General features: G+C 36.8%; 1 protein-coding gene across 4 annotated transcripts; it reads left to right on the plus strand.

The window, feature by feature from the left end:
- The first annotated feature begins 2,138 nt into the window (after window positions 1-2,138).
- LOC113701393 (uncharacterized) lies at window positions 2,139-7,994 on the plus strand. Of its 4 annotated transcripts, none has more exons than XM_027222018.2 (17): window positions 2,139-2,462; window positions 2,599-2,728; window positions 3,710-3,782; window positions 3,875-3,996; window positions 4,088-4,141; window positions 4,294-4,413; window positions 4,579-4,698; window positions 4,798-4,933; window positions 5,057-5,227; window positions 5,677-5,835; window positions 5,974-6,080; window positions 6,176-6,266; window positions 6,378-6,519; window positions 6,636-6,795; window positions 6,899-7,015; window positions 7,115-7,241; window positions 7,427-7,994. In XM_027222018.2, exons 2-17 carry the CDS (start codon window positions 2,625-2,627, stop codon window positions 7,667-7,669), a joined length of 2,046 nt encoding a protein of 681 aa, XP_027077819.2. In that variant the 5' UTR covers window positions 2,139-2,462; window positions 2,599-2,624; the 3' UTR covers window positions 7,670-7,994. The 4 variants fall into 4 exon arrangements, with proteins under 4 accessions (XP_027077819.2, XP_027077820.2, XP_027077821.2 ...); XM_027222019.2 differs by having other exon boundaries at window positions 5,677-5,748; XM_027222020.2 differs by lacking the exon at window positions 5,677-5,835.
- The last annotated feature ends 7,190 nt before the right edge of the window (window positions 7,995-15,184 follow it).

Raw genomic sequence — 15,184 nt, forward strand, 5'->3', positions numbered from 1 at the left:
CCGAGTGGAGAGGCCCCATCCCCCGAACGTGTTAATAGCGGGACTCGAATCCCGGTTGCCAAAAAGGTCGCCATACCCTAAAGAGGGGGAGCGGGCCGCTCGAGTCAGTGGTAGTCGTTATCACATGTGGTAGTCGTTATCACGTGATGCTACAAAATAAAATGGCACGTCATAATGGGATTCTCAGCACTTTCACTACAAACGTCAAAAAGTGCATCACAAGTGGTTCCACAATGTTAGTTTGTTTTGCCTATTTTATTTTCTTGAATTAGTAATTTATGAACTTCAAGTTGTTAAATAATCCAAGGATGTAAAGAGGAGATTCAGACAAAGTACACCAATTTGGTTCTCATAGTACTTCTGCTCTAATTTGAGTCCTCGATTGTTTTGCTGAGATCTTGATCATGTTGGTGTATCTTTTCTATGCACAATGAAAATTAGATGACCCGGGTCTCTTCATTTGGCATTTTGCAATCCATATATATTGAAAGTGATGAGAGAATCATATGAATACCGAAAGAAGTTGTATGCCTTTAAGTGGAAGTGAAGCAAATTCCAATTTCAGTATGCATCATAATTTGCTTTAGAACCAGAACTGCAAAAAGAAATTGCTTTTCTTGTAAAAAAGTTGTATAGGAACTGCAAAGAATCTCTCTAGAGCATATTAGTACTATTCTGATAGATCTTTTTTGGCCCCGGAGAACCCAACCGATGAGCCAAGAGAAAATATTCACTCCCTTGATAATTTTCACCTTATCTCTCTGAGTTAGGTTTTGCTCTCTTGATTAATCCCAGAATATGCTCTACTAGTCTTCACTTCATAGAAGAAAAGAAAAGTGAAATGTTAACATTGAAAAGGCAAAAGTTGTTCAGCGACGTCGTTGGCTATAAAGCCATGCTATGAAACATCATATTATCTGTTAGGTTATTTGGTCTTTGATTAAAACCGTACAGTGAAGGTTTCTTTATTGACCAAAACATTATCCATCTAATAGGTTGTTAGGCCTTTACTTAGATTATTCGATGCCTGGAGGCTGGATTACCTTTCAGGGCTGCTGCAAAATTAAAGTAAGAAGCACCATTTAGTGCTCTTTAAAGTGACTAAAGCTAAAGTGAATTTTACACCCTATTATATTTCCTCAGAGATCTATTACTTAACACTTTATGCCGCCAGTAAATTAAAAATTGTGAACCCAAAGATGCCACAAATGTTTAAAAGGCAAACTAAATGTTTGGTTAGGTGATGATTGCCGAAATTCAGAATGAGAACCAAAGGCCTATTAAATTAAAGATAATCTTTTGTATATATATATGAACGATGATATATATATATATACACTATCACGATTAGGTGCAAGACATATGAGTAACATTTGGATACCAAATTTAAATTTAGATGAGTTGTTATGTATATAATGATGATGGTGTATATACTGTTAATGCATAGAAAATTAATTCATTAAATTAACCTATATTTCTAAATTCTCTTTGATTATTTACTGTTGAATTCATCGCTTAAGCATAAGTCAGAAGAATGTTTCAATGAAGATTAACATAACGAAACTTCGTACATCTACCTCCTTGTTCAGCGGTAGACATAAATGTGAGTGGAAAGGTTCTGCTAATTCGTCTAGATCAACTGGTTTTCGATGCATACGAGTTTTCGCAGTTTTGGGTACTCGTGCTTTTCAACAAATTTCAACATTTGCCAAACTTGAGAATGAGAATCAAAACCCAAAAGAAAAGGACCTATATATGTTTGATTAGATATTTTTTTGGGATTTTCTTCAATTCAGAATTTTCTTTTCCTTAATTTCATTTAAATAACGCGTCCATGTATTGTATACATGGATAATAATAAATGATGCGTCAGCACAATGCGTAATCGCAAGTGAACTTAATGGAAAATATATTACATCCTACAAGTCAAGATTCAAGGCAGATGATGTCAACTAAGGAAACCAAAGATTACTGAAAATTTCTTCCAATTTTGAAAATTAAAAGAAAATTGTAATTGGTCCTCCATTATATAATTTAATGTCTCACACTCCTCAACTTTTTGGTCATTGACAGGAGAAAACCTTCACAAGTCAGCCCATAAATACCTAACACTGGCTCCAAAAGGGGTACAGATAGATTCAGTCGCTGTAAGTCACCAAAAAATTCATGGAGAAATGGAGAAGTCATTGAATTAGATTTCACATCCCAGTCATGAAATAATACTACTACCTTCCTCAAATTGATCAAAGACACATTATATACATAAGACGTTTTCAAGGTATAATAAAGTGCCTTGGGAATCAATTTCTCCGTTTTACCAGTAACGCTTGGTCATACGGTCTTAGATTCACACCTGAACCACATACTCCTTTTGTTACTTGTAGTTTCTTCTCATCTCCCCATACTTCAACACTTATTACCACCCATTGAAAGCAGCCTCTGCTTCTCTACAGATTGGAGAGGTAAGTTTCATTCAACTTAATTAATGTACATTGTTTCTGTTACTTTATTTCTTCAAGAAAAAGAAAGGGTTGGCAGCCAAGTTTTTGAGAGTTTTCCTGCATGAATCCATGTACATTGCATCTTCTTGAATTGCAGGCTCATTAAGAGTGCAAGAGACAGAGATGGGGAAGATGAGCCAGAGGAGACAATGGAGATGTGTGGTGGGGTGGTTCGGAATTTGCCTTCTTCAGTTATTGCTGCTTGCTGAATGTACAGTGAGAAGACAGTTAGGTTCTTACTCCATCACGTTTCCTTCAGTTCCTCATCTTGTGCTTGTCTTCAACTGCCATGTTCTTGTGAACCCCAAATTTAGGATTTTGCAAATTATACTCATCTGCAGAGAAGATGGATGAACCTAGATTTTCTTATATAAACTACTAAAAAACTGTTGTAGTGTTTGAAAAAAACATTCTTCTGTTCTTTTTTTTTTTGTGGGCTTTAATTATTGTTATTTTCATTTTTCTTTCACATTTGTTTTTCTATAACTTGTTAAGAAGGTTACCTGGGTATGGTGGGGAGAGTCTTCTTTGTCAGATGAATCCAAGACTGCTGCTTTTTGGAAACAAGAGAATGATACACAGACATAGACATATTCTCTCACTCTCGTGTGTGTTAACTGTGATGAGGCACTTTTTTGCCCTGTGTTCTGTGCCACTTTTGTCTCTTTCACCCTTCCGTGACAAAGATGTGTGGTGTACTACCAATTTTTGTTAAGAATGGACACTTGGGACTCTTTGGACCTCAAACCATACCTTACAATAAAAACATTAGACAATCTCGTGATCATGTCCTAGCAACAGTGAAAAAGGGCTTCATACATTATTGTAATTCCTCCTCCTGGAGCCAATTTCATCCATCTGTACTCAATTGTCTATGAGCTTTTTAGCCCTCATCCATCCCAACTCTAGTCCCTCCTTTTGTTTTACGCTCTGTAATCCACAATTGAGTTGACAAAATAAGAACCCTTCAATTTCCAGTCCCCTCGAGGAGGAGAATTTGGTCCACTGCTATGAGTTTTAATAAGTATCAGAAACCATATGAAAAAACGATGTCATTTACCATGAATGTAGAAACGTGTGGGCAAATGAATGAACTGTTACTACTATGACATTCATTGACAATTTATTAATTTGAAATTTAAATGCAGAGAATTAATCTAATTTTTGTTTGCCCTTTTTTTTTCTTTTACATTTTGTATCTTATGCAGAAGAATAACAAAGAAAGGCTTCCAAGACCTGGAGTCGTATCCTCCAGTTCGGTTGCATCTGCTAGAAAATCACGTAAAAAAGCATTATCAGTAAAATATTTGGGTTCTACTTCATGAATGATTTTCGAATTCTTCAGACAAATAATTTCTAATATCTTTGGTTAGGTTGTGATGGATAATGGCCTGGTGAATGTTACGCTGTCTGTTCCTGAGGGTATGGTGACAGGGATACAGTACAATGGCATTGCAAATTTATTGGAAGAAAGAAATAAAGAAAATGACAGAGGGTATGTGCTCTGCCAATATTTCATTTGATCAAAATGTAAGTAAAACCTTCCATCTCTTTTGCTCATTTTTGCTTAAATTAACTGCATGCAGGTATTGGGATATTGTTTGGAATTTACCAGAAGCTCATGGGAATATCTTTGACAAGTAAGCCTTAATTAATACACTTCTGAAGGTATAACTGATATTTAAAGGGCAAATCAACAATCCAAAATCATATAGTAGTAACTGAAAAAATGTTTCGAGGTATATTGGGTTCTTGAAGATTAATTCTTTGGATCTTGAATACAATAATGCAGGTTGGCAGCTACCAGCTTGAATGTGGTTTTGGAAGATGAGAATGGAATAGAGCTTTCTTTCACCAGAACATATGATGATTCCATTTATGAGACACAACTTTCGCTGAATATTGACAAAAGGTGCAGTGTAAGTCATGAAAATGAACCATTACCAATTTACCATACCATACCATGCCTAGGGCAGCAAGAATGCATGATACTTAAATTCAACAGCCCCTGGAAATTAAATTCATATTTGCTCCTTACTACTAACTAAAAATGTCAAAACTGAAACTCTTGGTGCAGGTTCATTTTGTTGCGTGGCTATCCTGGATTTTACACATATGGGATTTTTGAGCGTTTGGAAGGATGGCCTGATATCAATGTCTATCAGGGCCGTACAGTATTCAAACTTCAGGATAAGCTGTAAGAATCAATCAGCTCTAAATTTTTTTTATTAAAAACAGAATTTTTTTTGGCTTAAAAAAAAAAAAGGTAATTTGGATATTTATGTACAATAATCAGGTTTGAATACATGGCTGTATCTGATGAAAGGCAAAGAATAATGCCAACAGCAGATGATAGGGCAAGAGGTCAGATTCTTGACTACCCTGAAGCTGTTCTTCTCACAAATCCAGCCAATACATTTCTCAGAGGAGAGGTTGGTTCCATCAATTAGCAGTTCTTGATTAGTCCTTTTCTTTTTTTTTTTTGGAAAAGAGGGGGGGGGGGGGTGGGGAAATCAGAAATGTAAATGACTTGGGTTGATGCCTTAAATGGGCAGGTGGATGACAAGTATCAATATTCCAGTGATAACAAAGACAATCGGGTCCACGGGTGGATTTGTCCAGACCCACCCACTGGATTTTGGATGATTACGCCCAGTAATGAATTCAAAACGGGTGGGCCTATCAAACAAGACCTGACCTCCCATGTTGGCCCAACAACTTTATCCGTGAGTTTGTCCGCACTGGATATTTTTAACTTATGAAGCCCGAATCTCATTACATGGCATACCAGATCATCGGTTGTTAATTCCTAGCTTAATTCTAAACTCCATTTCCTATACTGAGTGGGTTGGTGATTTTTATGGATCCGAAGCCTCACAAAGGGTATCCATGTCTAGCATAATTTTGAACAAGTTTTCCCTGTGATGTAAATAAGTAGGATTTCGGCTTATATCATTTTAGGTATACAAAAATTGGAGTTTTGCGTAAATAAATTGAATTTAGGTGTAAGCAAGTCAGATTCGGGTGTAAATCAGCTAGAATTGGTTTGTTATTGTAAATCGGGTACAATTTGGTGTAATTTGAGAATGAATTACTACTCATTTATCCACAAATTGTATGAAATGGAACTTGTGAGGCCCTATTCCTGATTTTCGTGTTGGCTTTTGCTGGTCAGATGTACTTCAGCACCCACTACGCTGGAGAGCCCTTGGCGCTGACATTTCGTGATGGAGAGCCCTGGAGAAAGGTTTTTGGACCTGTTTTTGTTTACCTAAATACTCTTCAAGAAAATGATACTGAGCCTCTTTCCCTCTGGGCCGATGCCAAGGAACAGGTATTCTATTCATCTGCTGATTTTCTTCTACACAATAAAATCAACTTACCTTTTTTTTTTTTTATTTAATAAAAGCTTATCATGCAATGACTTGAAAAGTTGTCACATTGGTACTAATTAGTGAGAGTATTTTGGCAGATGTTAATAGAAACTGAAAGCTGGCCATACAGTTTCCCACTCTCGGAAGACTACTCTTTTGATTATCAACGTGGTAGTGCTACTGGTCGATTACTAATCCAGGACAGGTAAATGTTTTTGGCTCCGTTTTACTACAATTTGTTGCCAACAACGCTGTAGACATTGGAACTGATTCTTGACCAGAATGAATTTTCTTAATTAGCTACATAAGTGAAAGGCTAATCACTGGGAACTCTGCATATGTGGGATTGGCTGCACCTGGAGATGCTGGATCATGGCAAACAGAAAACAAGGTTTCCACTACCTTGCTTATGAATGAATTAGACATAATTCAGTTTCTAATGATTACCTTATTTATGATAAAGTACACATAATTTTCTAACTTTGTACCATATTTTCTGAAGGCCTACCAATTTTGGGCGGTAGCGGATTCGGAGGGTTACTTTCTGATTAAAAATGTCCGACCGGGGAACTATAGTTTATATGCTTGGGTACCTGGATACATTGGTGATTACAAATATGATTTCTATGTCAATATCCGTCCAGGTAAGTAATTCCTATCTGATCTGTTTTAATCTCCTTTGCCTCGTAAATTCCCTTCTTAAGAATGGCCCTAAATTATACTACTGAATTTTCGTTTATTAATGCATGGTAATAATCAGGAAGCAGAATCACACTCGGGGCTTTGACATATAATCCCCCAAGAAATGGTCCAACATTGTGGGAAATTGGCATTCCTGATCGGACTGCTATTGAGTTCTTCGTACCTGAACCAAGTCCGAGGCTGATGAATCAACTATATTCAGTTAACCAGGCAGAAAAGTGTGTTATATATCTTATCAACCGTCTCTAATTTGCTCTATTATTTTTTATTAATAGGCAATAAGCATTTTCCTTTTTTTTTTTTTTTGTTGGGGAATTACAGGTTTAGGCAGTATGGATTGTGGGATCGGTATTCAGAATTATATCCTTCCGAGGATTTGGTTTTCACAGTTGGTGTTAATAACTATCAAACAGATTGGTTCTTTGCTCATGTAAATAGGTACTTGTCACTTTGGGGCTCTTTTTTTCTTTTTTTTTTGGGTGGGGGGTTTTTTTTAATTTTTGTTTGCTTGATACTGATACTGTCACCTCATTACAGGAATGTTGGAAATAAGACTTACGTTCCAACAACTTGGCAAATAGCTTTTGATTTGGATAATATTGATTTCTTTGGCACCTATATGCTTCAAATAGCTATGGCATCAGCAAATGAGGCTGAATTACAGGTACGAACTTCATATTTATCTGTTGCCACCCCATTTCTTAATTTCCTTCTACTCCAACTACTTTTTCCTATTTTAGCTTGGAAATTCTTTTCAAGGGACCAAAATATTTCAATTGGTCTTTAATTAATGTACTCCAAAATAGCTTTTTGTAAATTTTGACAATGTATTTTATCTTCATGTCTAAGGTTCGAATCAACAATCCAGATGAAGAGGCTCCATATTTTACAACGGGTACGATTGGCAAGGACAACGCAATTGCTAGACATGGTATTCATGGATTATATAGGCTGTATAGCTTAGAAATCCCGGGCTCTCAGCTGCTGTTTGGTAGAAATATAATATATCTCACACAGTCAAGAGGCTCAAGTCCTTGGAGAGGGATAATGTATGATTACCTTCGTCTTGAAGGTCCACCTGAATATACATGATGTACAAGTAGCAGGAGAAAGGGAAAATGGTCATCGTACTTGTTCATTTTTTTTCTATAAATAGAAGGCATAATTGGATATTCTTAGTTCTCAGGAGCTTTAGATTATTCCTAGAGAAGCTTACAGCCATTGAGACTGGCTGTTGATTTTGTAAGAGCTCTGTTCTTATCTCTAGTTAGCATCTCCTGGCCTTGTATCTTTTTTCCTTTCAACTTACACACCTTATTCTCGAAAGTGAAACAAATGTTAAGTCAATGCTCAAGAACAGTGGAAAAGAGGGCGGAATTCATACTTAAGCTAATAAATCCAATTGCACTTTGTGTTACCTCTCAATTTTGAAAAATTGAACATCTGCTCCTGCAAAAATATGTTCTTTTTGTTTTTTTTTGTTTTTTTTTTTGGCTTAAAAAAATGTGATTCTCTGTGAAGAGAAGTTAGATGCCACGTTAAAAATTTGTACAAAAGCGCAGACATACCATTTGTCTATTTTGATCTGAACGAAGCCCAAGAAAGAATAAATCCTAGGCGGGCCATTTAAGCTGAATAGGTAACCCTGAAGAAAACAACTATGAAAAGGCTTAATTTCATTACTTCCGTAGCTTCTTGGAAACATTTTGCGGCATATGGTCATTAGTGCGGTCTGCAGTGACAAGATTGAGAGATTACTTGATGATACAGGGAGTGTAATTCAAAGGAAAAGTCCCTTGAACAATTTCTTGAATTCGAATCTGGAGAGAAAACTCTCAATTTTATTGGAAAAATTCAACAAAGTTTATAAAAGCTCCTAAAGAAACCTTAAAGCATGTCTATTTATAGGCTATATCAGTTTCCCAAAATAAAACAAGAAAAAATAGAGTAAAAATTAAAAAAAAAAAACCTTAATTTTCATTTTAAGTAGAAGACTACTGATATAAGGCATGGGCACACTATATCAAAAAAAGAAGTCTTCTGATCAACTGGATAGACTTCTTGATATGAGATTTAGGCACACTTTTATCGGAAAAATGTCTTTTGATTAGCTGGTTCCGCATCACTTGTTCTCCTAAGTAAGCAAAAATTTGGTCTATGACCTGAAAATAGATGATCATAATGAGTAAGTTCCTAGTTTTTTCAAGGAAGAAGAAAAAACAAAAAAACGTCTTATGAACGTAATCAAAATTTCTTCTCCGGCCTTTGAGGCGTAACTGATGCACATTATACTCATTACTTCCAAAATTCCAAAATTCCGTATTCAAAAGGAAACTAAGAATTCCAAGAATTTGGTACGTAATGTTGAATGTTGGAATTGTTAGAAATACAAATGGTAGATGTCTAAGCCGCGGTGCTGTTTCAAGTTTTCAACCAAGTGCCACAAAGGAAATAATTGGTCGCTGCTAGAATTGCAAAGAAAAGAAACAGCAATTTAAGATCATCAGACTTCAAGTACGTCTTGTTGTATTCAATGTCAATTTTTCCGGTTTGGTCAAGAAGAAAAATACGCAAGTCTTTCAGCCAGATGAAATATCGTAATAGCGGCACGAGGTGAAGTTGGATTAAGAAACCATCCAATTATGGAAGTTCAGAACTAAATTTGACCCAAAAAAAAAAACTTAAATTTCTACATAGAATACAATATCCTGAGCTGTAATCTTGATCTCTACTCTATAGCAGAAGAATCTAACTTCCTAGTTTTCACTTTTGTCACATGCTTATGATGATATGGTGAACAGATTTCTTATTGACTCTTTCTTTGTTCTTCCACTCTCAATTGGTATACTTATCTATCATATCTAAATTTAGCAGCGACCAGGGCCAGATGCAGGTAGGCATAATTAAATCAAGAAAATAATACTCTATACTTGACAGGTTGTCGAAGCCTGTGCAATAATAAAACCTACTCAAACTAAAAGTAATTTCTGTAGATAACGGGGAGTAGGGTCGAATCCACAGGGACTGGAAGTAATTGTTTCTTTTCAAATTCACAGTGACAAGTGGGTGTTTTATGCAGAAGGTGACAATCAAAGAAATTCAAATAAAATCTAAGAAACTACTAGAAATTAAATAACAATTTATTAAAATCAAATGAGTAATAATTAAGGATCTAGCCAAGGAATAACTTCAGCAATGGTGCACCTAATTGATCATCGAAGCAAAGGCAATTCCAATTATTTATCAATAAATAGGTTATAACTACCAAACAAGCGATGGCAGTCAACCCCTCCTTACTGTGTCGGTAATTAAGGTGCGTTCATTAATCACTACTCTAATTAGGAAATAATTCTAAGTACGCCCGTAAGATTTAATTTCCTAATTGCCTTACATATTAGAGGAGCCCTATTCTAACCAAATAACGAACTACCAGGGTTATTTCAGGTTAGCCCGCGTATCCCCCTAACACGAATCTAATCGTGCCAATTGTCACTATTTCAAGGCAATTAAACAATTACGGATTTAATACCCTAATTGACAATAGATTACCAAATTAACTAATTATCCCGATCTAAGACAATCAATTAATTAAATAATCATAAACGCTACAATCAAGGAATATGCGAATATCAATAAATAAAAGAAAAAATAAAATTAAATCGATCTCACAATTTTAGGCGACCCAAAGTATCCGTTATCCCTTGACTAGAGTGAGGAAATTAGTTCATATTTGATGAACAAAATCCACGCAAAATTTCGGCAATAGTTGCGGCCTTCGTATCCATGAATTGGGCAAATTCAATTCGCTCTAATCAATAAGAAAAGTAAGCTACAGGAGTTGATTGATTGCTTTTACTCTTGCCTGACATACGAAGGAAGACAAGAAACTACTAAAAGCTAAAAAGAAAGAAAAGTCAAAAGCTCCCTCAGTAGTGCTTGTTCTCTGCATCTTCCATTCTACCTAAGTCTACTCTAATGCTTCTGTGCGGCGTCCACCGCCTCCAGAAGAAGACTCCCGTCCTTTTCTTTTTAATGCTGTCTTCGGCCCAATTATCAAGAAGGGTCGCGGTTTGATATTCCAAAAATATCCCTGAATGCCTGCTATTTGAACTCTTTTCTGATAACTGTCAAATTGGCACTTGTTATGATATTTTCGTTCTACTCTCTGAAATAAATGCAAAATACTAAAAGTGAGTAGGATCTAATAATTAATCCACATCAAGTCAGGTAATAGGGAAAATTAATAATAAAATAAATGATAAAATTGCAACCTATCAATTCCCCCCACACCTAAACCATGCTTGCACTCAAGCATGAGAACAGCAAACAAGTACCAATATCTGACAATGGTCATTGCTCCGTCTACTATATTGCCAAAATATCAAGAAAAACATATATCAAGCATGGGTGATCAAGATCCAAGAAACATCATTTCGATTAGTTTCTAAATCACAAACTCCTTTAATTTCAAGTTAACTAATCTAAGAAAAAGAAATGACACACAACATTTATCAGCAAATGATCCAACTATTAACTAAAATCTCAACATTAAATCCATAAATCGATAGGCTGACTTTTATTATATACTAATACAACTTTCACTTTTTTATTACATATTTCTACTTTTCTCTTTTTCTTTTTCTTTTTTTTTTTTTTTACTTTTTTACTTTTCTCAATAGTAACAAAAGACTTAGTCGCTAGCCATTGGAGTCTTTTGACGCGAACTCCAATATTTGTCAGACGAAAGAGTTCGGTTACTCAACTTCTATCGCCACGTGACCATGTACTCATAGCAATTATAATTTTTTGACGTGAGAATCGATACTTTTGGTGAAGATCCCCGGTTACTTGGTAGTAAATACTAGCGGAGTACAGTCAACTCTTATTCACAGCCAAATAACACCAAAAATTCAAAATAACACAAAAATCAAAAAAGAATTTACATCAGCTAACCTCATTTTATAAGCACGGAGAACTAAAGTTAATCATTGGACTGATTCACATGAAAATGCCAACAATCATTCCCTATGCCTAGAGAAATTAACCAAAAATTAGAAGAGCTACATAATCACTGATATTCACCAAAAGAATGCTCTTGGATTCAACCACATTAACTCGACACATTTTTATTATTAAAACTTGGCAAAAGTAGAAATAGGGGCAACAATCCAACATCAAACCTTGGCATGCACATGTGAGCTAATCACTAAAAAAAAAAAGAAAGGAAATGCACGAAAGATGGCCAAATAACAAACTAAAACGAAAGAAAAAAAAATTATATATATGAGAAAAGAAGAAAAATAAATAAATAAATAAATAAAAACATCTAAAAACTAGAAACGCTAGCACCCCCCCTATTTGCTCCCCCAACACCTAAATCACACATTGCTCTCAATGTGATAAACTAACAGCAAAAGGAAAGAGAAGGTCAACGGTACTTCCCTGGAGTCGTCAAAACAGTAGAGGGTTAGGCGGAAATTAAGGAGGAATTCCGGTGTGCTGCATAAATGCCGCCAAATTTCTGCATAAAAGCTGACAAAACTTGCCCATCCCAAAATATCAATAAATGTCTCCAATTGGACAGTTAATTTCTCAACTCAAAATCGACAATTCCAGCAAAAGCAGTTTAGAAATTTGATAATAGCCACACAATGACAAGTACTCAGTTTCCAATCCGGCAGCCAACCAAATAGAAATAACAAATGCTAGTCAAAATATCCCAACCAGTGCCACTGATGCACACACAGGTAAGAAACAATGCAAACAGACAACCCAAATCACTGACAATGCCCCTCCAAATCAATAATAGAAACCAACAATTAGAGTGCCCCAACAACTCAACTGAAAACTACCAATCTCAACAAGTAAATCAAGCAACCAGGTTTTTTCAAATCAACAGGCAATAGCAGAACCAAATCACCCAAATATCAATAAACAATTGCAGTATGTAGGCCCACCCAAAATCTCAGCAGATGGCTCCAGTTGGCCAGGCAATGTCATAAGTCAAAACCAGCAAATGCAACTACGACAGCTTAGAAATTTGTCAATAAGAACTCAGCCAACCAATTAGAGGTAACAGATTCAATTTAAAATATTCCCACCAGTACCACTGGGGGTAAACTCTAGTAAATGAAAAATCTCAACTAGCCAACCGAATCAGCAAAAATTTCAACAAAAATCCAAGTAAAGCAGCGCTCAGTGGATGCCTATAGTAGTCCAACAATTCACTTCAATTTACGCAATACTGAAGCGGCAAAATAAATCCCAAATGACTCCAAAATTGCCCTATGCACTTGAAATTGAAAAATTACCAACACGGGTTGCTGGACATGTTAAAGAACAGGAGTTAGACGAATACCTCCACCTCAATGACTACATGGAGCAAAGGTGCGACAAGGGACTCAGTAGCTTGCGACGCATAGGTGGAAAGCGGCGGCTTTTGGAGAGTCGCGGCTTCACGAGTGGCGTGGGCTGAGAAAGAAAGAGATCGGCGGACAGCAGTGAAGCGATGCTGCTGCTGGTGCCGTTGGCGCGCGGTGGAGGTGGAGAGAGCAGGAGTGGAGAGGAACTGCACGCGCGGAGACGAGAGGAGCTAGGCAGCTGCGAGGGAGCGTCGGTGGCTCTCGGTGTGGCTGCGGTGCGCGGCACAGAGAGAGGTAGCGACGGCAACGCGCGCAAGACGCGAGAAAGGAGAAGCTGAAAGAAGGTGGCGGCGGAGCTTAGTGGAGATGGAGTCGCGCAGCCATGGTGGGGGCTTCGTCGCCGCTGCGATTGAGGGAGAAAGGCTGCGGCGGCCGCTAGAGTTGCAGGCCTTTGCGAGAAAGAGGAAGATCGGGGGGCAGCTCGCCGCGACGCGCGATGGGTCGGCGGTGTGCTGGCCGCGGTCTAAGCTGGAGACAGAGGTTGGCGGCGCGCGCGAGCAAGATGGTGGACTTGAAGTGCGGCGGCGTGTGGAACAAAAGAAAAAAAGGGCGAACAGGGGCAGCGGGAAGAAGAAAAAAGAAAGAAAGGAAAGAAAAGGAAAAAGGAAAAGAAGTAGTTTTTTTTTTGAAATTTTAATTTTGGAAACAAATGTTATAACTAAAGGGAAAGAAAAAAAAATTTCTAATTTTTTTTAATTTTTTCTAATTTTTATTTATTTATTTTTTTTAGTAATAACAGAACTTATTTTTGAAATTCAAAATTAGGGATTAACAGGAAATCGAAAGCTATTCTCGAGTTTAGAATACTTACCTTTCCTGCGAACGTGATGCGAGCACGTCATGAAGGTATGGAATCTGGGGCTTTCCAGGTTACTTGACGCGGGCATGTCAAGAGGGTAAGAACCCTTTCTGGCGAATCTAACCGTGAGCTCTTCACACGTCATGACGCGGGCGCGTCATGTTAGAGAGATATCTATGAATCATCAAAAACGAAAATTGAAACCAGAAATCAGTCAAACTCAAGAAAAATATATTTAAACTTTGAACAAACAACTAAAAGAAATTGGGTTGCCTCCCAATGAGCGCTTTTTTTGATGTCTTTGGCTAGACATTATTATGTTTTGTTCATGGAGGATAAAATCTTGTGGCTCTTCTTAATGATTCATTCTCTATATAGTCCTGATAGCACTCGTAAATAGAGTAATCCTTGGGCACACGAGTTACAGACTTCCATGGACTAGTAAATGGCGTTGAACAAGTCAACGATAATTTGCATTCTCCATTCACTCCCCCTCACTTGTATTTATTGGTTCAAGATATCTTGTCATCGCCACTCTTATTTTATTCCTGTCATGAAATTCAAAATTTTCTGGTGTAATAAAGTCAATTTCATTAACAGGAATTGAAGAATAAGAGTCAGGAGAATATTGATGAAGGAGTGGAGGAGATGTCACCGCAGTTAAAAATTGTTTACTAGATTTATTCACTTGAATAAGTTGATCCTGGAGTCTCATTTCTTGCACTTCAACTGCATCTTTAAATCCGTTTTCTTGAAACTCTTGCAGTTCCATGTCATTTGACGGGATAACTGTACTCTCATCCTCTTCAAGGTTGATATTAGCTTGTGAGGACAATTCTTTAAGGTGAGAAGCTAATCGCGCTATCCTGGATGTCAATTGATTCATTTGATCCGCCATCGCTTGTAACTTCTGTTGAGATCGATATGAATTAGCAATTAGTAATTCCATCATTTCTTCAAGAGACATACTTGACACGGAGGATGATTGCTGAGACTCTTGCTGTTAAAAATCCATTGGCCCGATCGCATAATTAAAATTGAAATTATCCCACCATCCTTAATCATACCTGTTTGGGTAAGGGTCATACCACGTTTGAAATCGAGGTGAAAAATCTCCAAAAGTATCAATTGGAGCACTTAGATGATCTTGAAATGCGGGACATGTGTCGGTTGAATAACTTGAGGCAAAATAAGGTCCACAATTTGCAACAGCCCATTGGTCATTAGAAAAAACATGAGTCTCATAACCCCATTCAGGAATAAAGTTCAGTCTACCATCAAAATACAGAATGCTAGCAGCCATAAACTATATAAAAAAAAAGAGAAAAAAATAATAAAAAAATGAAAACAAGATGAAAACAAGATGAATTCAAAAGGAAACAAATT

Source organism: Coffea arabica, chromosome 7c (genome assembly GCF_036785885.1).
Source record: "Coffea arabica cultivar ET-39 chromosome 7c, Coffea Arabica ET-39 HiFi, whole genome shotgun sequence".
In the NCBI taxonomy this organism is placed as follows: domain Eukaryota; kingdom Viridiplantae; phylum Streptophyta; class Magnoliopsida; order Gentianales; family Rubiaceae; genus Coffea; species Coffea arabica.

What these genes read in the sequence shown, in the direction of transcription:
- LOC113701393 (XM_027222018.2), top strand. Translation starts at nt 2,625, where the DNA reads ATGGGGAAGATGAGCCAGAGGAGACAATGGAGATGTGTGGTGGGGTGG. An exon ending in GAATGTACAGTGAGAAGACA is followed by an intron (nt 2,729 to 3,709) that starts GTTAGGTTCTTA and finishes TATCTTATGCAG; the next exon opens with AAGAATAACAAAGAAAGGCT. An exon ending in TCGCTGAATATTGACAAAAG is followed by an intron (nt 4,414 to 4,578) that starts GTGCAGTGTAAG and finishes CTCTTGGTGCAG; the next exon opens with GTTCATTTTGTTGCGTGGCT.